At 42.3% G+C, this 25,554-nt stretch overlaps 1 protein-coding gene and 1 long non-coding RNA gene across 4 annotated transcripts in view; one reads left to right on the top strand and one right to left on the bottom strand.

Annotated features, from left to right (window-relative positions):
* Positions 1-25,554, top strand: part of SDCCAG8 (serologically defined colon cancer antigen 8) — a 181,158-nt gene that overhangs the window by 145,974 nt on the left and 9,630 nt on the right. For 2 of the 3 annotated variants that reach the window (XM_019527201.1, XM_019527202.1), the window contains exon 17: positions 20,004-20,199. In XM_019527201.1, coding sequence (XP_019382746.1) covers positions 20,004-20,172 — 169 coding nt within the window. In that variant the 3' untranslated portion in view covers positions 20,173-20,199. Of the gene's footprint in view, positions 1-858; positions 1,253-20,003; positions 20,200-25,554 lie in introns of those variants that run through there. The other variant, XM_019527203.1, reaches the window with a different exon arrangement.
* The window catches only part of LOC109304542, a 7,475-nt gene continuing 5,323 nt past the window's right edge, over positions 23,403-25,554 (bottom strand). The window contains exon 2 of the long non-coding RNA XR_002099415.1: positions 23,403-25,387. This is a non-coding gene — a long non-coding RNA (uncharacterized LOC109304542). The remainder of the gene's footprint in view (positions 25,388-25,554) is intronic.

Genomic DNA, 25,554 nt, shown 5'->3' with positions numbered 1-25,554 from the left:
TCTGAATATTTAAAGAAGGCTAGCTTTACTGAAAACTCAGCAGGAGCTATTGGTCTCAAGGTAACACATGAACTAAATTTCACCCCCTGATTTATGAGGAATCTCTGTCGAATAGCTCGGACAAAAAGAAGGATTTCTGTGTAATTTAGACAGATAATATATTGTACCTCTACACACTCCTTCCTAAATTATATTTAGTAGCAATGATAGGTTTTTAAGATAGTAGATTTGTCCATTTTCATCACAGCAGTGAATTTTAGAAGAAAAAATTCTTTAAAAATAATATGGGCCAAATATACTTCTGGAAAATATGATAAGATGTATACTTTTGCCTGCTGTTTCCATTACTTTTTGCCTTTCTCTGGACAGACAAATCATATGAACAGTGCATCAGAGTAGCATTTGAAGTGAGCTACCATAGGTTACATACATTCCTTTTATATACAGGTAGACAGGTAGGCATGGTAGTCTGAAGTCAGACAGAATGCAGATTAGGATGCCACTCTCTCCTATCTTATACGTGTGATCGATACATTATTTTACTGATGCAAAAGATGTGAATAAGGAAATATATAGAGGTCTGTAACAAAAAGTTGCTGCAGATCTTCAGTGCACACAATTACATACCCCTGTAGCTCTACAGTTCCATCTCCGTATTCTTTGTCAACTGAGCATGTTGTTTCTATCTCCAGGTACTCAAAGACAGTCTTAGGGGAGCTTTTTGTTGTAAAACTGAAATTCTTGGTTCTTTTTAAAATTTTAGACCCAAAATGAATTTTTTCCTCTAATAGTTAAATGCCTAGAGATTAAAAATGGCCAAAATTTTAACCTATCATAACTGGAATTTATTTTTTGCAGTCTGTCCTTCTGACGGCTGGATTCCAGACACACACCCTGTATGCCTACATGCCCGTGGAACCAGGATTTCGACGGTGTCAATGATCGTTGCTCAACATACCAAAAAATCAGTGTCAGTGTATTCATGCAGATTCATTAATGTACAGGCTCGCTGTGCTGGCTAACAAAGCACTGTTTGGTACATTCTACTTTTCCCAGTGTGTGTGTCTGATTTACCTCTGACAAAGGCAGTCAGAGAAAACTCTCTCCCCTTTTCAGTGGTTCAGCAGCTTGTGAAATAAATCTTGGGGATTAGTGACTGAAGTGGCAAGAATTTAAATCATTAAAAAGTAATGATCATTTTTGATTCTTTCTTTCTTTCTCTTTTTGAAATCAATGGTAAATGAACTACTGGAACAATTAAAAAATATTTAGGAATCAATAGTTATTCTCTTTAAATGCAATTTTAACTGGCTACATGTTAAATAATTATTTGCTCTCTTTTTTTTTTGGTGTGGAGGGGGGAGTTGGAGGGGAGAAGTAACATACAAGCAGATGTGCTGCTAGATCTACAGGCTTCTGCCAACCATATGGCATCTTAAAGAAAGATGGTTGGAGCGTCTGGATTAGCAAAGAGTCGGGATGGAAAGCCATGTGTCGTGTTGGTACAGGCAGTTGTTTTAGCTCTCTGTAAAAGGCTTCGGGAGATTGTGTAATGGAACAAATGGTACTGCAAGCCTAGTAACAGCCTTACCGCTGCTGGAGAGGCAATTGGCCCCCAGGCGGGTACTGCTTCATCTTTGCTTGTTGGTTTTGTGTGTGTGGGCTCCCCCCCCCCCATTTTTGTCATTATTTTGCATTCTTGCTTTACTGTACTGGAAACTTGATGACTTAACTCTGTACTTTATAACTACAAAGGGAGATGTCAGCTTTTAATTTGCTTCATACCCTCATTTTTTATAATGAAAACATACAGCTTCCCTGTGCTTGAAATAAAAGAGTTGTTTTCCTCATGCAAATTTGCTGTGCCCTTGGTGAACACTTTGAGAACTGAGTCGTCGGTTTTGTGGCTGATGCCCAGATCTGGGGAGGGAGAAACTGCTCTCTCCAGGTTTAACTTAGCTAAAAACAAGACTGGGGCTATTGTGTTTGTGGCTGTAATGTACCAGCTTTTCATTCTTGCTCGGTGTGACAAGTTGCTCTTTTTGTAATCAAGGGGCCTGCTCCCATATAAGTTAAAAGCAAACCTCCTTTTGTTTTGAACAGTGCTGGATCAGGCCCATGACATTTTGCACTCATGTTGATCCTACAGGAATCTTCTATAATTTAAATCCCAGCCATTAGGAATTGTTGTGACAGGTAGGGAAAGCTGTTGTATGTGGAGCTGTAAAAGGAGTCTTCTGTAGTTGTTTGCCTATCGCATAAAGTGGACTTCTAAACTTCCCTCACCTATGGATGATAATGTGTCCCTAAGACTTGGATCTACCGCTTTAGCAGGTCATTTATGCTGTTGTTTTTAAGGAAAGATGCAAATCTGAGGTTGTAGCAAAGGAGCTGCACCTAAAAGAATAAAAATCTGGATTATTTCACTTGGAGCAGTTTTGTTAGGTTTAATGTGGTCACACATCATCATTTCTTATGTAAGACTAGAACATGACGAGCCCACAAATTGTCACGAGTAGATAAAATCCTAATTGAGCAGATAACATTCTTGTTTTATAAACTAGAAGCAGAACATTAACTACAGAGAATGTTTGCAGCAAAAGTCATTATCTTAGATTGAGGCAACTGATTTGCAAATTTTTAATCACATTTATCCTAAAAATTATCATCATTTAAAAGGAAAGATGTAATTCGTATATTAATTTTAAAAATAAGATTAGTCCTTCCTTTTTCTTTTCTTAGTATGCAGAGCTGCTGATTGATTTGGAGCCTGGAAAACAGCAGTTCTGTTTATCTGCTGAATAGTTTATCTGCACAACAGTGCATCTTTCTCCTTCTCACAGCCCCAATCTGCCTGTGTTGCTCAGGGCTGAGCTGAAGCAACTTCCCTTAGGGGTGAGAGTTTAGTTTATTTTTCAGGCCCATTACAGCAAATACTGAATGGAGATTTCCAGCAGTCATGGGTAGGAAATGGGTGACAAGGATGGTTGTCCATTAGGGACTGGGGTAAGGGCATGAGTGCATTTCTCATAGAATTGACACCAAAGAGCCATAACATGTAATATTTACTGAGAGTGGAATTGAATTTGTAACCTTTAGGAGGAGGGCACTCTTTTCCATTGGCAGTTTTCTGCATCTTTAGATCTTCCCAAAATGCAATTTTTTTTTTTTCTTTCAGTATGAGCCACAGGAGCCAAAAGCTCATTTCTGCACATTCAGAAAAGTCCACATTTGCCAATAAAATGTATAAATTTGGGTCTTGTAAAAGGAAAATTGTATTCATCTGCTTATACTTCACAATAATGAGTTACAAAAAATATTATCTTTATAGGGTTGCCAACTCGTGTTTGAATCTATTCCGGGAGGCTTCTGGAATGTGACACACAACGTGAATGTGCCCATGTGCTTGCATATAATACTTATGGATTACAATGCATAGACTTTACATCAGGAAGGCAAATGCGCATGACTATTACATTTTAAAACCTACTGGACTACTGTATGAATCAGATTCAACATTTTATATTTATTTTAGTGCATGCCCTATCATTTCTCTCCTGGGTAACTCTCAGCAGTCTCCTGGAGATTTATACCTAATGCCTGGAGACTCCAGGCCAATCCTGGAGGGTTGGCAACCCTACACCTTTATGACATTTGTCATTACCTTTGGAAGAACAAAGATGAGCTCAGTCAGCAGTGGCTGTCTTTTTAAATAGTAGGGGAGGAATGCTTCTCATTTTATTCACACAGGGAATCTGAGTTCTACTATTGGTCAGTAGGACTAATGTGAATTAGAGAAACGAGATTTGGTCCCTTTAAAACTTCAAGACTTCTTTTGTGTCGTATTGGATGTCTCTTAACTTTGTCCAGTTAGCATTTTTAGCATAAAATAATATATTCTGAGGAGGGGGTGTTATTAAGAGATTTTACTCGAAAAAAATTGTTTTCATATAATTTTGTCAGAAAAGGTACTGTTCACGGTACTGGGTGCAGGGGAGAATGAGGAAGTTGCTGGAACATGAAAGAGGAGTTCCAGATCTGTTGGGCAAAGTGGCAGGCTGGGAGGCAAAGTATATTGGCAGGTTGGTATGAGTGTGCTGGTGTTGGTAACTGAACTCCCTTAGTCTGAAAAGGCTTCAGTAACAATACTGAGTAAATATACTTAGTAACAATGCCAGATTAAAACCTGGTTAGCTCCTTTCAGAAACATTGATAAGATTTAGTGAAGGTTGAGGACTGCAATGTATGCCAATGTAAATTGTAGAAACCAAGGAAATAACTAGTTAAGCCCAGCACCAAGGTACACACAACAGATTTCAGTTATGCAGTTTTATGCTAAAAATACCAACTTCTAAACAATTCCTAATGTCCTAGAGGATCCATTTACATAAACCTGGCAGAAGAACATCCCTGGCAGCCACCCTGTGCAGTCTCATATCATGATACTTCACTTGCACTCCCTAGTACAAACTGATGCTGATCAATATAAATCCAGATCACCTACGCTGTAGGTTAAGAGCCACTCTTAGCCAGTATTAATCATCAGAATACATGAGCATGTAGCTAGGAAGCACAATAAAAGCATCAGAGTAAGATGCTCACTCATGGTGAGGGTAAGCAGTGGCGTGGGTAAGCTGGTGGTTGTAAAAGAGGTGGCAAATAGGACCTGAAAAGGCATTTAGTTGTATTATTTAATTTTTTAACTCTGTTTCCATGATTTTTACAGTTGGCATCCATGGAATATACAGTCCTTACCTCTGTGTACCAGGGAGCCAGAGGCTCCTGTTACTTTAACAGGAAAGCACAGCAGGGCAAACTTGCTGTGGGGAGCTAGCTGCACTGCAGTAAGCAGTCAAGTGGCAGCCACGGCAGGCCAGGGGAAAAGATTGCAAGCTGCTGGACTCAGCTGCAGCAGAGGAACGCAGGGTGGTCATCCAGCCAAAGCAGAAACCCCTGTGTGTGGCTGAAGCCTCCTGACAAAGGAGTGGGGCTTTAGGGCACATAAGACCAGTGCCCGAAAGACAAACCGGCAAGCACCTTGGGTGCCTCCCTGGGAGAGATGGCTGCAAGAGACAAACCGGCAGGCACCCAATAGAGCTTGAAGGAGAAAGCTAGGGGACGAAGCACGGCTTACTGTGCGGCAATGATCCAGAGAAAGGGGGAACTTTAATTTGGAAGTGATTTGTTTGTATTTGTGGGCATTTAAGTTTGATATTGGAGGACCAGGTTGTGGCTCTGGGGGGTGGTATAGAGGCCCCAGGAGTGCCTGAGAGGCACCCTGCATAGAGCCCTGCAAGAGTCAGGGACCGCAGGTGGCTAGAAGCAGGAGACCAGCTTTGCCTGGGTTAGGGACCTCAGGGCGCTGAACAGCCTGAGAAGGGCAAGGCCTGGCCAAGGTCCAAGGCAGTGAACCTAGGCTGAGGAGGCACAGCCAGAGAAAAGGGGCCCAAGCTGGGAAAGCCGAAGCCCCAACAAAGGTTTGAGGCTTGAGAGGGCCATGCGCTGTGTTGGGGCCAGGGGGACCCTCCAAAGTGATATTACGTACCACCTGGGAGGCATGAGTATGGCTACAGGGAAGACAGGGCCATGAATTCTGCCAATAAGGTGACTGGTGCCTTGAGACTTGTGTCAATAGGATCAGGAGGGCCACATTGTAGGCTGAGGTGAGCTGGGGGCTCAGCCTGGGACCATGGCAGCCTCCCTAAACTCGATAATAGTTTTATCAAGGCTTGGCAGGTGAGGGGGAAAACGGGGGGTGGGGGAGGGGGCAGTCCAGGGAGCTGAAGTGGGACAGGAGTCGCTTGGCCACCAGGGAGGCATCACGACCACCCCTGGAACCTGGTCCTTTCTACGCTCTGCAGGTGAAAGTTGATGAGTTTCTCCCTACCTCCTGAAGAAATACGGTATGTAATTATTAAGCTGGGAGACTCCCTCCCTCCCTCTTCCAGATAACCAAATCAGAACCTGACTCGCCCAAGGATTTCTCATATGGGCAGCCTCAGATCAAGGGAGGTGCTTGTATCAGTGAGGAATGGGGCAGCCCTCAGGGAGTAAGTGAATATAACGGGGGGCAGGGAAGACTTACATAGATGTTATATCACAGAAATGCTTTTTATATTATCACATTGACCTTTGTAGTTTAGTCTTCACAATTTGTGGTATTTCAAAGAAAGCCAACACATAGGTTATGGTACATAGTGAAAAAGTCTAATTTCTGCCCATATTGTTTATACTTATTCACTTGGGGTGATTGTGCACCCAGTCCCATCCGTCTCACAGCTGCAAGCACTGCAGCCAACAGGGTATGAGGGACAAGGCTCACTTACCATAACTGGTGATGTCTCTCCCAGGTATTAGTAACTATCTCCGGCGTTCCCTGTCTTGTACATGTGTAGATATTGCACAGGGTACACCAACAGTTATTCTGTCGCTCTAGATCTGGAAACTTGAGCAATGTCTGCAGCAGTTGTAGGTTAGTAGCAGTGTCTTTCGTAGGATTTATTTATTTTTTTTTTTTTGTAAAATGTCACTGAAAAAGTAAATTAACAAAAGCTTTTATCAAGTTCTTTTACTTTAAATGCCTGACATCAGTATGGGCCCACATGTCCGTTCTGCACATGCCATTGAATAAAAAGAGTAAAGAAGTCTCTTGTATTTCCATGCAGCATGCCCAGACACCACATGCACTGTCTGTTACATGTCTGTTCTTATGAAGTTCATGCTGGGAATTTCTTTTTAAAGGCAAAGTGTTTCTGAAGGAAAGAATTCAGATTGGGCAGATTGCATTTTAAAAAAAAAATCTCACTGTCTCTGAGCTGAATTAATATTGTGATTATTTTGTGCAGCCTCACACTGGCAGTTTGTAAAAGGTTCAAGAATGTCTGGTGTCTGTAGTCTGGAGAAATAAGAAGGAAAGTGAAATAAGCAGCAGACAAAAAATAAAAGCACAGTATTGGTAAAAGAAATCATAAAATAGCCTTTTGAAAGAGAAGGTGAATACAACAATACTTCAGTAATACAGCATATCTACCATTCTGAATGATCTTTGTTCATATAAACTCACAGATCATTTCTTTGTCCATAACGTGACATGTTGTTGTCCGTGTTTTAAGAAACTTGTGCATCAGGCAGATCCCAAAATCAAAAGAGACATGAACATAGCCAACCAAGATGTTTTTAGCAGCCAGCTGTATTACTCCTTCTGCTTCTCTGTCATTATCTGCCGAGGCCACTTTTATTTGTAAGACATATTACAACAGTTTGAAATGAGAATCTTCCCCCAAGGTCTTCATCAACCTAAATAGTCTGGATAATTGTCATATTAAACATTTTCAGAGAGAGAGACCAGAAGCTATAACCAAGACTGTCAGTCTTTAGAGTGAAGCCATCCTGAAGTTCCTTCTTAACACAGAATTGTATTATTTTTCAGTTCCGTAAAAGGAGGGGGCAGATACCACTTCTTTTCCTTCTCTAATATAGGGATTCAAACACAGGTGAAAGTTAATGAAGCCTTCACCTATCTCCTTTGTAGGCTGTCGTGCTTTTTCTTTTAATCCCTTCATTCCCCTCAAAGCCCATGAGGGCTAAAAGTGACCATTATATCTACTAAGCCCAGCTGCTACCTCAGCTTCTTACTTAAGTGCTGGCTGACAATGTTACCTCTTCAGCTGTCTTAGTCTTTCTGCACATGAGCTGTGGAAATCCAGACACAGGTCTCCGATGTGATCTATTTGCTTTACCTGTAGGGCCAGCTGTGGTAGTGAAAATGAGATACCAGATCTAGTAGCAGTGAATATAAAACGGAGGGGAAGCTACTGTTACTGTGTAAGACCCCAGCTATAATAGTCAGTCACTATGGTACAACAAGGCTGTCACTGCCTTTGCAACATTAGGGTATCTAGAAGAATTAAGGGACCCAAATGTAGAGACATTGAGTCATTGGAGGTGACCTACTATAGCTGCTAGGAATTAAGTAAAATGAGACTCAACTAGTTACGGGGCTTAAGAATGAGATGAAGGGTCTTTGATTGGTAAATGTCCAGTTCCAAACCTGTTACTATCCATTGCTTGTTTGATCCAGTCCTTCTAGCAATTTCATTGTTTTTTCTTAGTAGACAAGTCTCCAAGCAACCACCATTTGAGGTGCTGATCGGATTCTTTTCACAAGATAAGGCAGAGGTTGGCAACATACAGCCCACTCACCAGATCTGGCCATGGAGCCCCTGGATAGGGCCCATAACGCTGGAGGGCTTTGACTGTGCCCATGCCTCCCTGCTCCCCTTCCTCCTCCCCCCCCACCAGCTCTGGTCCAGCACAGACTGGGTGGTTTCAGCAGGGGGCTTTGCCTACACCCATGCCAGGGCCAGGCTAATGGGACCTGTGCTCATGTCACCATCACTTCTCCCAGCCCTCTGCTCCCTGGCAGCTGTACAGTTACAGCTTCCAGCCCGTAGGGAACTGCGTCAGAACCAGGTATCTGCATCCACAACATTGCCAGTCTCCCAGCCACCCTCCAAGCTGTGCCTGTGTCATAACCCAGGGCCAGGGAGAACAGAAGTGGGGAGAAGCAGCAGCAGCACAGATGCAGTTTGTAGATACCTGGTCCTGGCTCAGGTCCCCACTAGCTGGAAGCCAGGGAGCAAGGGGGCTGAGGGAAGTGGCAGCAGCCCAGGCAAGTTCCCATCTGCCTGGCCCCAGCATGGGAACGGGGAAAGTCCCTTGCCACTAACATGCTCCTGAAGCTACCCAGCCTGCAGTGGACCAAAGCTGGTTGTTCCACCCATGGCGTGTGAATGGTAGCCAATTCATCCTAATTCATTCCCCTTTTTTGGTTTCCCATTGCTGTTTCTTCTACTGAGAAATGGGAAAAGCGTTGAGATAACTCACATGATCAGGGGGCAGCAGGGCAGGCCCTACGAGGAGAGGCTACGGGACCTGAACCTGTTCAGCCTCCACAAGAGAAGGCTGGGGGGGGAATCTAGTAGCCTGTTACAAACTAGTCAGAGGGGATCAGCAGGCACTGGGGGAGTCCCTGTTTCCCCAAACACTACCAGGAGTGACTAGAAATAGCAGTCACAAGCTGGCAGAAGGTAGATTCAGACTAGACATCAGGAGGCGCTACTTCACAGTCAGGGTGCCTAGGATTTGGAACCAACTTCCAAGGGAAGTGGTGCTGGCTTCTACCCTGGGGGTCTTTAAGACAAGGCTAGACAATCACCTTGCTGGGGTCATTTGACCCCACTACTCTTTTCTGCCATGGCAGGGGGTCGGACTTGATGATCTGCTCAGGTCCCTTCCAACCCTACTAACTGTGAAACTATAAAACAGGTCTGCTGCACCACATACCACAGTCAGGTATTCTCCATGCTACAAGGGCATGCTGCCTGTGTGTGGGCCGCTCCATTTTTTTTCCACAGGTTTTTTTTACTCCTGGATATCCAGGGGTCAAAAAACCCCCAGAAAAAAAAAAAAAACAGAACAGCATGTGTATGAGCAACTCACACCACTGAAAAGTGGAGCTGGCCTGCTTGGAGCTGCCCTGCAGCTGCCAGCCAGGCTCTGCTCAGCTGGATCACCACTGCTGCAGTCCCAGGAGGCCTGCAAGTAAGGCTGCTGGAGTCAGCACAGTGCTCCCTACCATCGTTGGGGTAACTTGCCATGCACCAAAGTGCATGTGGCACGGGCGTTCCCTGGGGACAAGTAGCTGCAGTGCAAGGCACGCTGCTGCTACTTGTCCCCAGAGAACCAAACGTCCACACTCAACTGGACGTGGCCCCTGGGGTAATTGGTCCAAATATGGTTGAATTTTAAGCCTCTGGAAAAATATGTTTATTCACACTCCTTTTGAGATGTGTTAGTCTGGCAGCTAAATTCTCTGCAGATTCTGTTCTCACTAGGCATGCTTCAGACTGAGTATGCAGGAGCTGAGCGTGTCTTTCCTTGCAGTTCTGTATCAGGTCAGTGTGGCAGCAGGCACCCAAAATGAAAGCACATCCTCCCCTTTCAGTACTCCTGTGCTGATACTGATGAATTGGTGGAGGAAGCGTAGGTTGACTGGAATGCACAGATCACAAGAATGCAGGCAGAAGCCAGAGAGTGGGGAAAAGTAGGCAGGAGAAAGAACAGGAGCATTGGGATGATGATGGATAATTGCTGAAGGTGGTGCATAGGAAGAGAAGGGAAACGGTGCGAAGACCTTGGGTGGGTAGGAGAGGTTGCCCAAGCAACCTTGAGACTAGTATTTCCATTGAAAGCCTTGACTCTGCAATCTTAACACTGTTGTCGTGGTTTTAATGAAACTATGTAGAAAGTGTCATGAGCTATGAACACTATTTACATTATCACAGTACTTTTGAAATTTGCCCCTGAAACCTGGTCATGGGGAGGATGGGCAAAAAGTGACAAACGGATAGTTCAGCCTTGTTTTGTTTTACTTTATTTTATAATTGGCTTAGTCATGTTGTCAGTATCTTGCTTCTAGACCAGCTTATAAAACACATTGCTTATTCGCAAATACTTGAGATAAACGCATAGCCAATAGTTTTCCAAGCTGCTGTGAAATCAACTAGATTCGACTGTTGCATCTCTGGTATAAATCAGGAGTAACTCCAGGAAACGCCCTTCTGCTACAGTGCAACTGAAACCAACCCATCCATTGTCTCTCCTCAGGTAAAGACGCATTGTAAAAGTGACATTAGAAACAAGTGGGCTGGAATCTTCCTTTTGCCCAAGGTGTACACTTCTAAATGTGGCTTTCTGTGCAAAGAATGTGTTCTTGCCTTGTTTTCCGTGATAAAACTTACTTGCGTTGTAAAACAAGTGGCTTCAAATATAGCTGAACTTGTGATCTACCACCAGCCCTTGAGTCTGCAGTTGGGCAATTGTATTACCATAATACTTATAGCTGTGTGAAGACTCCCTTTTACTAAATGATTTATTACTCTTCGCAGAATTCCTTTGGCTGCCGACTTTATTTCCAAGTCACTCCGTTCAGCTCAATTGGTCGCCTTCAGTTACCGTGGCAACCAGCAGATGGGGTTCTTTGACAAGGGTCAGCGGGGAGGCTACTGCAATATACAGGAAGAGCAGCTAAATAACAAAGCTTTCAGCATTGACAGTTCTGCTCTGTCTGGCCAGGAGTAGTTATCAGATTACTTGTATTAAAACCTAATTAAGATGTGTGCCAGTAAATGCAGCATGGTTATTGGATTTCGTGATTTAGCTGCCGCAGGTTGCTGCAGTCCTGTCACACTACTTCAGCAAATTCAGCTACGTGGTGTACAGTGGAAGTGTTTTATATGCATAGCCTGGTAACATGAAATAAGTAATTTTTTAATAGGTTTGCTTCTACAGGCCTAAGATCTCTAGTTCTGCCTTTGAGTCTGAACGCCGCCCGTAAGTCCCAGTGTATCTATTTATTTCAGAAACATTTTAGAATCCAGACAGAAATTTAATAAGACCTACACTGTCCACTCCTCCTTTTTGTTCATTGTCATCTGTGGATCTGCTGAGTCCAATTTAGATTGGAACCTCTGCAGGTCAGGGACCTATTAGCACATTTATCTCTGAAGGCTAGTGCATACCCATACTGCTTTTCTAAGGCATGGTAACAGAATAAGAGAGTTGCCTTCGTTCCTGGGAGAGATTTTTTTCTGTTGCCCAGAACATGTCAACTTCACATTCTCTTATATAACTTTCTTTTTGTGCACTGGCACTTTATTCTTCAGTGCAGGAGGCCTCCAAAGAGCCCAGTACACCACTTAAAACCCAGGGCTCATGCAGAACTCTGCAGGACCTTGCATAAGCCATCCACACCAAGGTGCAGAGCAGTCTAATAGCGTTCTCCCTATGGGTGGCAATGGACTGGGCCAGCCACTGGGAAAGATCCGAGCTGTTCCTACAATGTTTCATACCAACACCGAATGTGTCTCATGTTGGGCGCGACCTTGACAGAGAAGTATGGGTCAAGCTGAACAGACTGAGATCTGGATATGGATATTTCAAAACAACGCTTCTCAAGATGAACATCTTGGACAGCCCCCCTGTGTGAATGTGGTGTCCATCAGACAGTGGCTCATAGATTTGGAAGTTGAAAGCAGCAGCAGCATTCTCCCTTAGTGCGGACTCTTCTGCTTGAGCACTGTGCATGTTAAATGTAATTTATGAGAGTTTAGAAGCGTTGCATCTGATCGCTTCCTTTCAGCATATGGGTACGTCCTCTTGGTAACTCACTTGATTTTAGACTTAAGAGTTTTATTGCACCCAGTGTTGTACAGAGCATGGGGGAGACACAGGGCTCAATCCTCCAGTGATGGGCATCCTTCATTCCTACTATTCATTCCATTCTATGAATCTATTCTTTTGTTGGGCCCAGCCCACAGCCTGTCCCTCAAGAAGCTTTAACATACCGACCATAATTTTTAGCAGTAAAAATGTTGCTTTTGAAAGAACTAAATCTGGTAATTGTTCAAAAGCTTATTCTTTGTGTGACCACATATTTCCTTAATGTGTAACCTGGATGAGAAACTGCTGTTAAGTTCTTAATTGCACTTAAAATCATAGAACAGTAGGGCTGGAAGGGGCAGAAATGTAATCTAGCTCAGATTCCTGCTCAAAACAAGATCATCTCTGTTTACACCATCCCAGAGATGTTTGTGTAACCTGCTCTTAAAAATTCCCAAGAATGTAGATTCCATGATTTCTTTAGAGTCTGTTCTAATGCTTAACACATCCAACCTAAATTGCCCTTGTTTCGGTTTAAGATGGTTGTTTCTTGTCTTGCCCCTGCAGCCACAGAGAATAGTTTCTCTCTCTCTCTCTTTATATCCACACTTCGTTATCTGAACACTTCAATTATCAAATCCTCAATCAAGCCTTGTCTGCTCCAGACTAAATAATCCCAGTGCTTCCAACTTTTTAACTAACATTTTCTCAGCCCTCTAAATCATCTGTGTCACTTTTCACTGGACCCTAACCACCATGTACTTCCCCATGTACTTCTTGTAACTTGCCCACGTACTTCTTGAAGTGTGGTGTCCAAAATTGGACACAGTACTTCAGATAAGGCCTCACCAGTGCTTGAGGAGAGTGGAAGAATCACTTCTTTTGACTTGCAAGGGATAAATAACTTTCTTTGACTTGTTAATACAGCCCATTATGCTACTGGTTTTTTTGCAATGAGAACACCCTTGTTGGCTCATATTCAGCTTATGGTCCACTGTAACCTTCAGTTCCTTTTCCACATTACTGCAACCTCTAGACAGTCATTCCCAAGTCTGTATTTTTATGATTGTTCTGTCCTAAATGCAGAACTTTTGCACTTGTCTAATTTTGTACCATTTTTCCAGTTTGTCAAAAAGTATTGTGAATCCTAATCCTATCTTCTGAAGTGTCTGTACTCTACCCAGCTTGGTGTTATCTAGACATCTGCTAAGTGTACACTTAGTCCCATCTTCCAAATCAGGGGTGTCAAAAAAATATGGGCCAATCCATCCTGTCTATGGATCTTAAACTGGACCACATGCAAAGGCCCCCTTGGACTAGCCCCACATACAGCACGTGCCTGCCCCAGCCATACATGCTGCACATGGCACGTGGAACCAGTCTGATGCACAATGTACACAGCCTATGGGGTGGAAGTAGCACACGCGCTGCATGTACCAGGCCAGCCCTGCTCTGGACATGGGCACTGCATGCACCAAACCAGCCCTGCCCTCTAAATCTGGCCCGCAGATCAATCCTGCACCCCTCATCTGACCACAGAGCCTGATGAATTTGACACCCATGCTCCAAGTCATTAACAAAGATATTAAACCATGCCTGATCCAGGACAGACCCCTGGGGAACCTCACTCAGTACGTCCTTCCAATTAGACATCAAGCTGTTGATAATTACCCTTTGAGCATGATGATCCAATGAGTTATGTATCTATGTTAGAGTAGTCTCATCTAGACTGCATTTCCTTAGCCTACTAATAAGTGTCATGGGAGATGGTGTCAAATGCCTTGCTGAAGTCCAGGTATATCATATCCACTGCTTCTCTCCTATCCACAAAGCCCATGACCTTTTTATAAAAGAAAATCAGTTTGGTCAAGTATCACTTGCTCTTGATGAATCCATGTTCCTGTTCCTGAGTGATCACCTTGTTCTTCTTCAGGAGCTTCCCAATATATTATTTGATGGCATGTTCCAGAAGCTTTCTAGGTATTGAGATCAGACTAACTGATTTGTAATTCCTTGGACCCTCCTCCTCTTTCTCAAAGATGCTAACTATATTTGCCACTCTCTAGGCATCTGGGACCTTACCTGACCTCCATCAGTTCTCAAAGAGAATAACCAACAGCTTTATAATTACCTCAGCCAGCTCGTTCGGTGAAGTTGCATATTACACTCAGATCATACTAAATTGGTGGACTGTTAAGAGATGCTAAAGTTAGAATGTGCTGTGAGCAATTGCACATTAAGGTTTAATGCCATTTCTTGTGGGCACAGTTCTGACTTGCCACTAGAGGGCTGGCCAGCAAGGGGATGGCTAGGACCCAGGATGCCTGAGCTATACCCCAGCTCTGAGCAGGGAAGGGGGGGGGGGTTGGCAGTGGTGCATCCTGGGATGCTGGAGAACTGCAAATTGAAAAAAAAAAATCACTCTCAAAGGAGCCAGATGAAGTTCCCCTAACACAAGCTAGGTAGTGCAGTCCAGAGTAACCCTCGCCTGAAGTGGCATAACTTTAAGGCATTCAGAAAGCACTTAGCACAAGTAAATGAGATGGGGACACTCGTTTTAAGTGCCCTTGATATGGTCTACGTGTAATGTTTAATTTCACTCTCTGAGTACTCTAGGATGCGCCTCATCCACCCCTGCTAATTAAAAAAAAATGCAACCTATTCTTCCCCTGTTCTAGGCTGATTATTTCCTCCTCTATCTGTCCTGTGCTTATTATTTAATAGTGGACTTGATTTCTGAAAACTGAATACTTCAGCCCTTTCAGCATCATGCATTACTAGATTTTCCTCCCCATTCATAAATTACCTTAGTCTTCCTCTTCTGGCATATTTGTAAAATGTGTTTGGGGTTTTTGTTGTTGCTGCTTTTTACATCCCTTACTAGCTGCATCTCAAGCTGTGCCTTGGTCTTTCTGATTTTCTTCCTGCCTGTGTGTCTACGTGACACTCTTAAACTCATCCCTAGTAACCTGGCCAAGTTCCTACTTTTCTATGATATTTTAGAGTTTCAATTCACTGAAGAATTCACCATGTAGCTAGGACAGCCTCTTGCCACACTTCCTATTCTTTCTTTGCATTGGAATAGCCTGTTCTTGTGCTCTCAACGTGGTCTCTTTAAGGTACAATCAAAATTCCTGGACTGCATCGAAATTACCTCCATGGGATCTAATTCCCTGAGTTTGTTAAAGGCTGCTTTTATGAAGTCCACTATCATTAGTCTTCTAGAAGGGGATTATTAAAATGCAAAGTAAGAATTTTTGTTCTTGCTCTGCAATAAAATAATCAAAGCTGCAGTTCCTCATGGTCAAAGTTTATCTTTCTTTTTATGGAAGATTAGCAGCCTGCGGTCCCACACTGACCTGTTCGGTGTCTCTTACCCAGCATGTAAATGGGATTTTTTTTTATTTCAGTGGAGAAATTAGAGAGTAATTTTGAATGTGTTATTTGTAGATGGGAACTATTTCTTTTGTCGCACATTATTATAAATGGCCTCAAAGTAACATGGTGTTAGAAATGGAATGGTATAAGTCAGGGATCCGCAAACATTTTTTGTGCAGAGTGCGAAAAACACCTGCAGCCTCAACTTGTAAGATGTTGGCATGCCAGGGGTGTACAGCAGGGGGGCTGCAAGGGGCCTGATCCTTGCTGTGACAGTGCACTCTGGCCCCTTCCTTGCTGTCCGCCCAAGGTGCGCGTGCCAAGCAAAATGCCTTTGTGTGCCATGCTCTGGCACCTGTGCAACAAGTTGCCTACTCCTGGTATATAAGTAATCTTTCTGTAACTGCAGATAGGTTTCTCTTCATTTTCTAAAGCATATCTCCTTAATGGACTTATCTTTCGTATGCCCACAACAGGAGGTGCCATCTTGTATGGACAAACAGTGAGGGTCATAACCAGTTAATGTGCTTGACCTCATGCTGCCTGCCTGCCTAGCATCCAGTAGAATAAGGAGTTGGTTTTGCTTATTAAATTGTCTGTTTGCCTCTTCCCCTGCAATACTGCCAAAATTGGGCTAAGTGTGAGCTGGAGCCCTATTTATTCAAGAAAGAGGAGGCAGCTGGCAGGACATGCTCTGCAGGGACCTCTTCATCACTGCAGTTCACTCCCCTGATGAACAGGCAGCTTGTTTTGCATTGAGAGACTCTGGGTGGGGTTTTATAAGTATTTACATATGTTTTTAGTGGCCAGTGATGCTGACTGCAGAGGTAAGGAGCATGAAGCAAGGGGATCTGTCTGTATACCTGTGGGTCTCCAGCATGGGGAATGTGGTTTACTTTGAAACATGCATGTGAGACCAAAGATATTTAAAACATAAGAAAATTAGCTCTTACAGCTGCCAGGAGTTGTATTAGGCCCTTAATGCAATTAGAAATTAGGGACCTGGAGTCAAAAAGGTCTCTGGATTTTAAGACGCCAGTTGAACTAACAGGCGATTCTTTGGAGTTCCTGCCTTTGTTGTCTCAGAAAATGATACTTTAAAGCAGTAACCCTTTAGCACTGGTACAGATGAAAAGCATTAAGTGCTTTATAAAGAGAAGTGAGCAATCTCTGTATTTTCTTTGTCTGAGAAATTCAGATAAGTTGCACAACACACCCGAGGTCACATGCTGAATCAGTGGCAGCGCAGGGCATACAACTCAGCTTCCAGTTTGATGCTCTTCCATACAGCCTCCCAGTAGACATTGCTTTCTTTTGCATGTTGTACATGATTTACAGCTCATAGAACAGTGCACGCATTTCCAAAACACGGGGGATGAGGGGCGGAGCAGGGCACATTTTACATTTCTGCATTCATCTATAGGTGTAGTAGACATACAAAACGGTTACATTGGTTCAGCTCTCCCAAACAGCAACTCTTCCTCTCTCTCTTAAAACTGTTACAATTGTCATAGCCTCCATGGGAGTTTAGAACCAGGTGTCAGGCTTTGCAGTTTGAGGGTTTGTGCTTCCAACTTTTTTCTGATCTGTAGTCTGTGTTCCTTAACTTGTAATATCACCTCTTTCATACATATGTACTCGCATGGTAATACAGACAGCTAAATAGCGCTTTGAAAACATGCTAGCCATGTAATTGTAATAATCTGATTTGAAAAAAACCCAATAATCAGACCTGGCTATGTAGCAGATTGGTAAACGTGGTTTTGTCCTCTCAGGTTTTTTTCTTTTCAACTTGGTTTTATATAACTTTACTTTTAGTCCAGGAAGTGGTTGCTAGTTCAATTAGCTGAACAGCAGGGTTTCTGAAAGAATATGCATTGCAAGATGGCCACGTGAAGAGTTGATTTCTATATTTTACACCTCGGCAGAAAAATGATAGGTTCCACGTGGCACAATTACCTCATAGAAACTTTCCATCCTGTCTTCCCTTTCTAGTAAAGCTGGTTTAGTGGCATAGCCAAAAGAAATTCAACCTCAACTCTATTGTTGTGTATGTAGTCCTTGTTCAGTAAGGCACTAGAGTACATACCTAACTGTGAGCAGATGAGTAGTCCTGCTGATGTTTCACATTTAAGCAGAAGGTTAAATGTCTTGCTAAATTGGAGCTATGGTGCTGTACATGTAAAGGCCTTAAGAAAAAGATAACCTGCCTTGAAGAAATAGGTATTAAAAGACCCTAGGCCACAAATCCCAGGCTGAACTTCACCAACATTTGGTGGTGATGATTTCCGCAGTTTGATGAAACCGGTGGGTCAGCCTGATGTCCCAGTCCCCCCAGTGTCCTAGCAGGTTCAGGTTCGGGGTTTTATTTTTGGCCCATCTCCCTCTGTTAGGATGAGGTAGTTGTCTTTTATTTTATTTGATGAGACAAACTTGCAAAGATGTCATGAGTTTAAAAATAAGCATTTCCTTATGTAATGTTCCTTTATGTCCTGGATGTGCAAATCTACTCCTTTACAAAAATGGGTTTTCCCCCTTCAGTGTGCCAACCAAGGTTTGTTTTGAAAGAGACTGCCAGAAGTGGTGAGCTGCCAAGTATTGTTGAGGGACTTAATGGAAACCTGTTATACAGCCCCGTCCCTATTAGAAAGTCAGTATTTACTCACTGTTAACTAGCATCATCTGAACTATCACATTATTTCTCTGTAATTAGGCCAGCCAACAAGTCTTTACTTGTTAATGGCACCCATAGCATAAGGGAAAAAGTCAACAGATATGACAGATAGTAGCCAATGGATAAAGCCCAATTACCTTGTGACAGCGCACAACTTGAAAGCCATGTTACAATAATACATGTGAGTTTCTAGTGTCTGAGGAGCTCTTTAGGTGTAGTCTATATTGTGAAGAGGATTAAAATACATCTGACAGAAAGCTCAGCATGCATTACTTTCGACAGGTAAATATGTACTTAGCACGCCCAATAGCATAGGCTCTGACTGTGCTTTTCTTTGTCCTGACTGAAGTCTGTGCTGAGACACCACCTGCCACTTAGTTGTTCCACCATTACATCTGCTGCCAGCAGACGATGGCACCTGTCCTGCCACGGCCCTGCGTGGAATCTGTCCTTTACTGAACCCCATCTTGTATGGTGCGTCGTACAGGGAAGCCCTGTTTACATGTTGCTGCAGTACAAGCAATAGAAATTGTCTTTGTTCGTCTGCTTTGTAGTTTTGATCCTTTATTTTATTGAACGTGTCTTGTTTTATTCATGCTAAGTATCATACAGCACCCCATTGCCTTGACATCTTAAAAGTGCTTAAGCAAAAACGCCATTCACTTCTGGGAGTAGGATACGTTTAAGGGGGGAAGAAAAGGCTGAGTGGTTTGTATCTTTTACTTTCCTTACTGCAGATAAAAGTCAAACTTCCCCTTTCTGGTGTTTCTTTCAAGAGGAACTCCCAGGTTGCCTCAGGGTAGATAGGCACTGTGACATTTATTGGTTTTTTGTGACATGGTGGTGAAATCACCTGACCCTCATCTGCCATAGAGCTCACCCTATAGATACCAATGATAGCCATACCCAATGTGACCATTCCTGAAAAAGTGGCACTTGCGTTTGTAGTGTAGACCAGACCTTTGTATATTCAGTCTTATTCACAAGCCCCTTCCTTCTGCTCTCTAAACTCAGATATGAGCCTTTGGGCTTGATGGGCTGTACTGGAAGTTAAGTGACAGGTTTTAAAGGATACTTCAGGCATACTTAGTTAAAATTCATCTTATTTTGAAAAGCCAAATAAAAGTTGCTTCCTATGAAAGGAAGTGGGGCATACTTCAGGTTGTGAAAGCCATATAAAGACAACAGAGCTGTTGTTCCAAGTCAGATTTGACAAGAACTAGTAAAATGCGTAAGCTTGGACTTTAATAGCTCTCAGCACTAGTGAGACTGATGTAAGAAGCTTGCTTTTTAAGCAGTTGTAGTGTGTGCAGCAATGCTGATTTTTGCTGTGCTTGTATGGCAGAAGCCATGGGAAAAATAACCTCCCAATGGCACCTTTCCTGTAGGAGAGGACCTGCATACACATAGTGCTTGCACGCACATAATAGGAAGTGGCCCTATTCTTTAATTTGTGTCACTTAATTACACAACCAATTTGTTTTCTCCTCATGATAAGGTTTTTAAATTAAACGTTCAAACATAGAAGAATGCTTCTATTTAAGGCACTGAGATAAAATGTATTGAATATCCTACACATAACAGCTCATCCCCAGCACGACAACCTGGCTAAGCCCTGTCATCTGTAAATAGGACTCTTACTGCTTAACATCAAAGCCCCCACAGTGAATTCCAGTCTCAGAGCCATCATAATCCTTTCATGTGTTTTTTTTTTTTTTTTTTTTTCCAGGTTATACCAGCTTGACAAGCATTGCCAGACCACTGCTCAGCAGCTAGTGGAGTTACTCAATAAACAGAATCAGCTTTTCAAAGAGAGGCAGATGCTTACAGAAGAGGTGCAGATCCTGCGTACACAGGGATCAGGCCAATACCAGGAACAAGCGAAAAGAAAGTCATAGGGAAATATTCCTCAGCCATCCAGAAAGGTAAAGTCATTAGCACAGGCTTGTTTCAAGCTGGTTTTCCTTCCTGAGACATTAGCTTCAGAGAACAGAAATAGCTCCATTTGATTGAGGGCGACTGGCAGTTGTACCCAAGCCCTGATTAAACCTCCACTAAATCAAGAAAATGCTAAGAGGTATATGAAAGCAGAAATAATTATTGTTAGCAATTCCAAGCTGATCTTTGCTTTGTCCATCTTGCAAAAAGACAGTGGGCATTACAATATCCCTTGTTTAACAGCATTCACATTTAAGCATGAACACAGAGTTGTGCTGTCCTGCCATTAAGTCCACCTGAGATCTGACCTGCCATTAAGTCCACTGGCTACGTTCTGTGGTTTTGCCACCTCATTTTTAAACATTTTGGTCTCCCTTGTTGCTGTGAAAATCTGCAAAAAGAGGCAGTGCTGACAGGCTAACTGTACAGAGGTAGCAATGAACTCTGAAGTCAGTGGATGTCCATGCAACCAGGGAAGTGCTTGATAGCAAAAGAAGTTGGAGGATCAAAGCTTTAGTAATATGTAGTTGAGGTATTATATGTAAGACTCTCTCTCCTACAAACTACAACAATCAGCATCTGAACATTTAAGTTGGACACAGATCCAGTAATTAATCACTACTTTGGAAAAAAGAAAGAGAATTGTATGTATTACTCAAATTTCAAAATAGATCTCTATTTCTGTGGCGAAAGTGATTTAATGATATTAACCACTGACTCATGTGGCTCACGAACACAGCAAGCTAGTAGTTCAGAGATGAAATACAGAATTTCATTAATATGAAGGTGACCAAGGTAATTCAGTTGGGAGAATCAAATAATCATACAGAATTAGGGCTGGAAGGGACCTTGAGAGGTCATTTAATCTAACCCCTGGCCTGAAGCAGGATCATCCCTAGCCAAATCATTCCATACAAATCCATTGTTTAACCTCTTAGCGAAACTACAGCGTCAACCCTGACACAACGTTAGACATAACACCTAATCGGCCAGAGATAAAGCAGAAGGTCCATGGTGGCCAACATCCTGCTGCTGAAAAGGTCACTAAAAGTATGCTCAAGAGATCCCAGGAAGAGGGCCATGTCCCCTGCTACAGAGGCAGGCAAAAACCTCCAAAGTCTGTACCAGTCTGATCATTATGTAAAACTTCTTCCTTACCCCAGTTATGGCAATTGTTCTGACCCTGAGCACAGGGGAAAGACCCTTTAGCCAGCAACTTCCAGCTGTACGTCTCAGGAGGAGCATTGGCACACCCCAGCCTTGGCCAGCACTCGGTGCTTCTGAGGAAAGCAAAAGAAAACCCACCCCAAAAAGAAACAAACCCTGGAGTATAGCAACAGGAGGGGAAAAAAAAATTCCTGGCCTCATTTAGTAACCGGCAAAGCCTAAGACCATGGGAAATACCCATAGTAAAGCACAGGCATAGCTACTTCTAGATCATCCCTGACCAGTGCTTGTCCAACCTCTTGTTGAACGCCTCCAACAATGGAAATCCTCTAACACTGAAGAAATGTTTCCTCATGTCTGATCTAAACCTATTTTGCTGCAAATTCATGCCACTGATCTGTGTTCCACTCTGCAGCAAGAGAGAAAAGGTGTTTTCTTTCTTCTTTATGGCAGCCCTTCAGGTATTTCAAGACTGCTGTCATTTCTTCAGTTCCTTTTCTGCAAGCTGAACATGTCTGTTTCCTTCAGCTTCTCCTTGTATGATTTGCCTTCCAAGCTCCTTTTGTTGCCCAGCTTCGGGCCCTTCTGTTGATTCACCCCAAAACTGCATTTGCCCTTTTGTGCATCTGCATTGCACCTGGGACTTGTGCTGAGTTTGTGGTCCACCAGGACTCTTAGATCTTTCTCTGTAGTGCTGCCATCCAGCAGGTGTCACCCATTTAGTATTTGTATTTTTTATTATTTTTTCTAAAACATAGTACCTTGATTTTCCAAGCATTGAATTTCACCTTGTTAACTCCAGCCTAGCTGTCCAATCCGTCAGGATCCTTCTGAGTTGCTTTCTCATCCTCCAATGTGTTTGCTGTCCTTCCCAGTCCATGTCATCTGCCAACTTGCTCAAGATGCTTTCTGTTCCAGCATCCATATCACTAATGCATTAAACAGGACTGGGCACAGGGCAGACTCATAGAAAATCATAGAAAATGAGGGTCGGAAGGGACCTCTGGAGGTAGGTCATCTAGTCCGGCTCCTGTGGGACTCCACTTGAAACCTCCTGTCATTCTCACATTAATCCATTTATAATTGTCCTTTGCTTGCCTCTTCCAAGCCAGTTGTCTATCCATCTTACAGTAATTTTGTCTAACTCACATTTCTCCAATTTATTAATGAAAAGGTCATGTGAGACCTTGTCAAAAGCCTTGCTGAAATCCAGATACGCTATATTCACTATATACACATTGGCCTCATTCACCAAAATAGTAACTTTGTCAAAGAAAGAAATTAAGTTTGTTTGACACAACTTGTTCTCAGTAAATCTATGCTTGGCTGCTTGTGATCAGCCTTTCCTCATCCAGATGCTTGCAAATGGACTTCCTTAGGATACACTCCATTAGCTTCACAAGTATTGGGGTGAGACTAAGCCATCAGAAGTCCTCTGGGTCCTCCCTTCTGCTTTTTTAAAGAGGGTGCTGTGTTGGCCCTTTTCCAGTTCCCTGATGCCTTGCCCATCTTCCACAACTTGATGAATATTACTGCCATGGGCTCCACAATCTCCTCTACTAGTTCCTTCAGTATCCTGGAATGAAGTTAATCAGGCTTTTCAAAAGCTCTCTGACTGTCTCTTATTATCTCATCCCTTTGCTTGTTCCCTTTCTTATACAGACAGTCTTTATTAATCATCTGGTTTCAGCCTAATTTTTTTGTGAAGACTGAGGCAATGTTGCTGTTGAGTATCTCTGCCTTGTGTGTCTTTTGTTAAAAGTTTGCCCGGGCTATTTAGTAGTGGACCCACAGCTTCCTTGGTCTTTCTTTTCTGCCTAATATATTTATAGAACCTCTTCTTGTTGTCTTTAATCTCCCTCACCAGATACAGCTCATTCTTTATCTTTGCCTTCCTGATTTGCCTTGTCCCTGCAGGTTCTTGCTATTTTCTGCTATGCTACATTTTGGTTAGTAGCAAACTAAAGAGTGAAAGAGAGAACAATGGTTTAATACTAACATGTTTAAATCATGCTGTTTTTTGCAACAAGGTAGGCTAGCAGCAAATGCCAGGATGCTTTATCCTAGGTGAATGAAATTCGTTAGTTATTCCTGAAATTACAACATTGAAATTGCACTGATCCCACAACACAACAGAGTATCTTACTAACCATTTGTTCCCTCTACTGAGGATAGAAATTACCCTACTACCTCATTTTACCATGACAAGGTCATTGTTGGCAAGTGTAATAGCAGCCACTACTTTAAAATTTTCAGAATGTTGTTGTTAAGAAAATGTAGCATTACCCTACCAGGAGGAGAGCTTTCTGTAACCTGAAAAATCAGAGACTCCATGAAGTCCACTAGGGCCTTTGCCAATCTACATGGCAGACATTTCCAATGGTATACAGACAGTAGTAGCACAATGCCATGCAACAGGAAAAATCATTGTTATGTCCAAGACACTGTACTGCTAACTGTACTTGAATATTGTTACAACCCAAAGTCTCTTTGCAGTTGTAAGAATACATTCACATACATGTACACAAGGATTGTGTGCTTTAGAGGATTCTTTATTTAATCAAGAATGCTCTCAAGGAAGTGTAGGTTGCTTTCATTTTTAATGTATTATAACAAAGCAAGAATCCAGCTGCCACGTAGGAAGTAATTTGAAATAGTATTTGATTCAGGTGAACTGGAACAGAGGAGCAGAATTATCTGGTGCATCAGTCAAATTCAGTTTTAAGCCAGGAAGAATTTTAAGCAAGGAATAATTCACCACAAATTGGAGATTTTAAGTCCAGCTAGATATGCAACGTCCAATCAGATTCTGGTATTTAAAAAAAAAGTAATTTGTATTTCAGTGCTGATGCTGTAATTAAACATGTACAACTGAAGTCTCCCAAGGGAAAAATGGACCATGAAGTTCATAGAGAACACTGACGGATTTGAGTTAAATAATAATCTGATAGATAAAGGAGAAATGAGTAAAACTGGATGAGTTTTTCCAGTCAAAAGTAAAGGTGGTTTTAGTTGAAAACATATTTCCCATTTTTTTCAAATGTTGAAATGTTTTAATTGACCTGAATTTAAAAAATTAAAAAAGAATTGAACACCTAGAAATAAACCATTTTGTTTTAGTTCAAGTTCATCTTGAGTGGATTTTTTTTGCCTTGGTGGGGAAAAAAACCCACAGGCTCTCATTTCAGGTCAACTTGAACAAAATTCTTTTAATTTTTCAGTTCAGTCTCTCAGTGTATCAACCACTGAACTGAATAATCCACTATTCTCACAACTCTAGAAACACGGAGTTTCTTTAGACTCTGAATTAAGATTTGAATGTGAATACATTTTTCCTAGCAATTTCTGGGACACTTGACTTAACTGTCTAGAATGAGAATACTGTTTGGTCATTACAATTATAACTCGTATGTGATGTGATCCTGTATCATAAACTTCTCCAGTTTAGTTAAAATTCAAGCAATGGCTGCATTTAATATTAGGATGAATAGAAGGAAAGTATCCAAAATGAAGTGTTAAGTGAGCTCAGAGTTGCCTGTAACTTGACTACATGTAAATTATGTAAATCTGGGATTCAAGGGCAATATTTGTTGCATAGTCTATACCTGTTCTTATTCCCAGGCCTACAGTATTTTTCAATTGAAACTCAATCCAGGGTTTTCAATTGATTAGCTACACTGAATCCAGCTGGACTATTTTAAAAAACAAATTGTTTATTACACAAAGATTACGTTTGTATTATATGCAACACTTGCAATTGAGGTTAAAATGCATATGGAATTTGCCTTTAAAATACAAACAGTACTGCTTCCTTTATTAATCTGTTATTATCTGTAACCTTTTCAAACAAAGGCAGCTAGAGGTATGAGTCCCTAGTGATAGAGATGCTGCCTTTCCCTAGGATGTTGTGAAAATCTGTTTGCCGTGGAAACATTCACACCATACAAGAATAGACACATGTACATTTACAAGGGGAATTCTTTTGAGTTTTAGTGATTTGAAGAAAACCTGAAAGAACAAAGACCTGCCCCTGCCAAGTGCTCCCTCGACACACACACAGATTTTGTTTCTTTAGTAACAGTCCTTCCACTCTCTCTCAGACCTGTAGCTTTTACATTTGCTCCACTTCTAAAAATGTCTCTCTCCCAGAAGTGAGTTTGAAAAATGAGGGAAAA

This window comes from Gavialis gangeticus, unplaced genomic scaffold (assembly GCF_001723915.1).
Source record: "Gavialis gangeticus isolate Ggan-Ray unplaced genomic scaffold, GavGan_comp1, whole genome shotgun sequence".
Lineage (NCBI taxonomy): Eukaryota > Metazoa > Chordata > Crocodylia > Gavialidae > Gavialis > Gavialis gangeticus.
The sequence above is the reverse complement of the archived record's forward strand: the minus strand, read 5'-3'. Positions and strand labels throughout refer to the sequence as shown.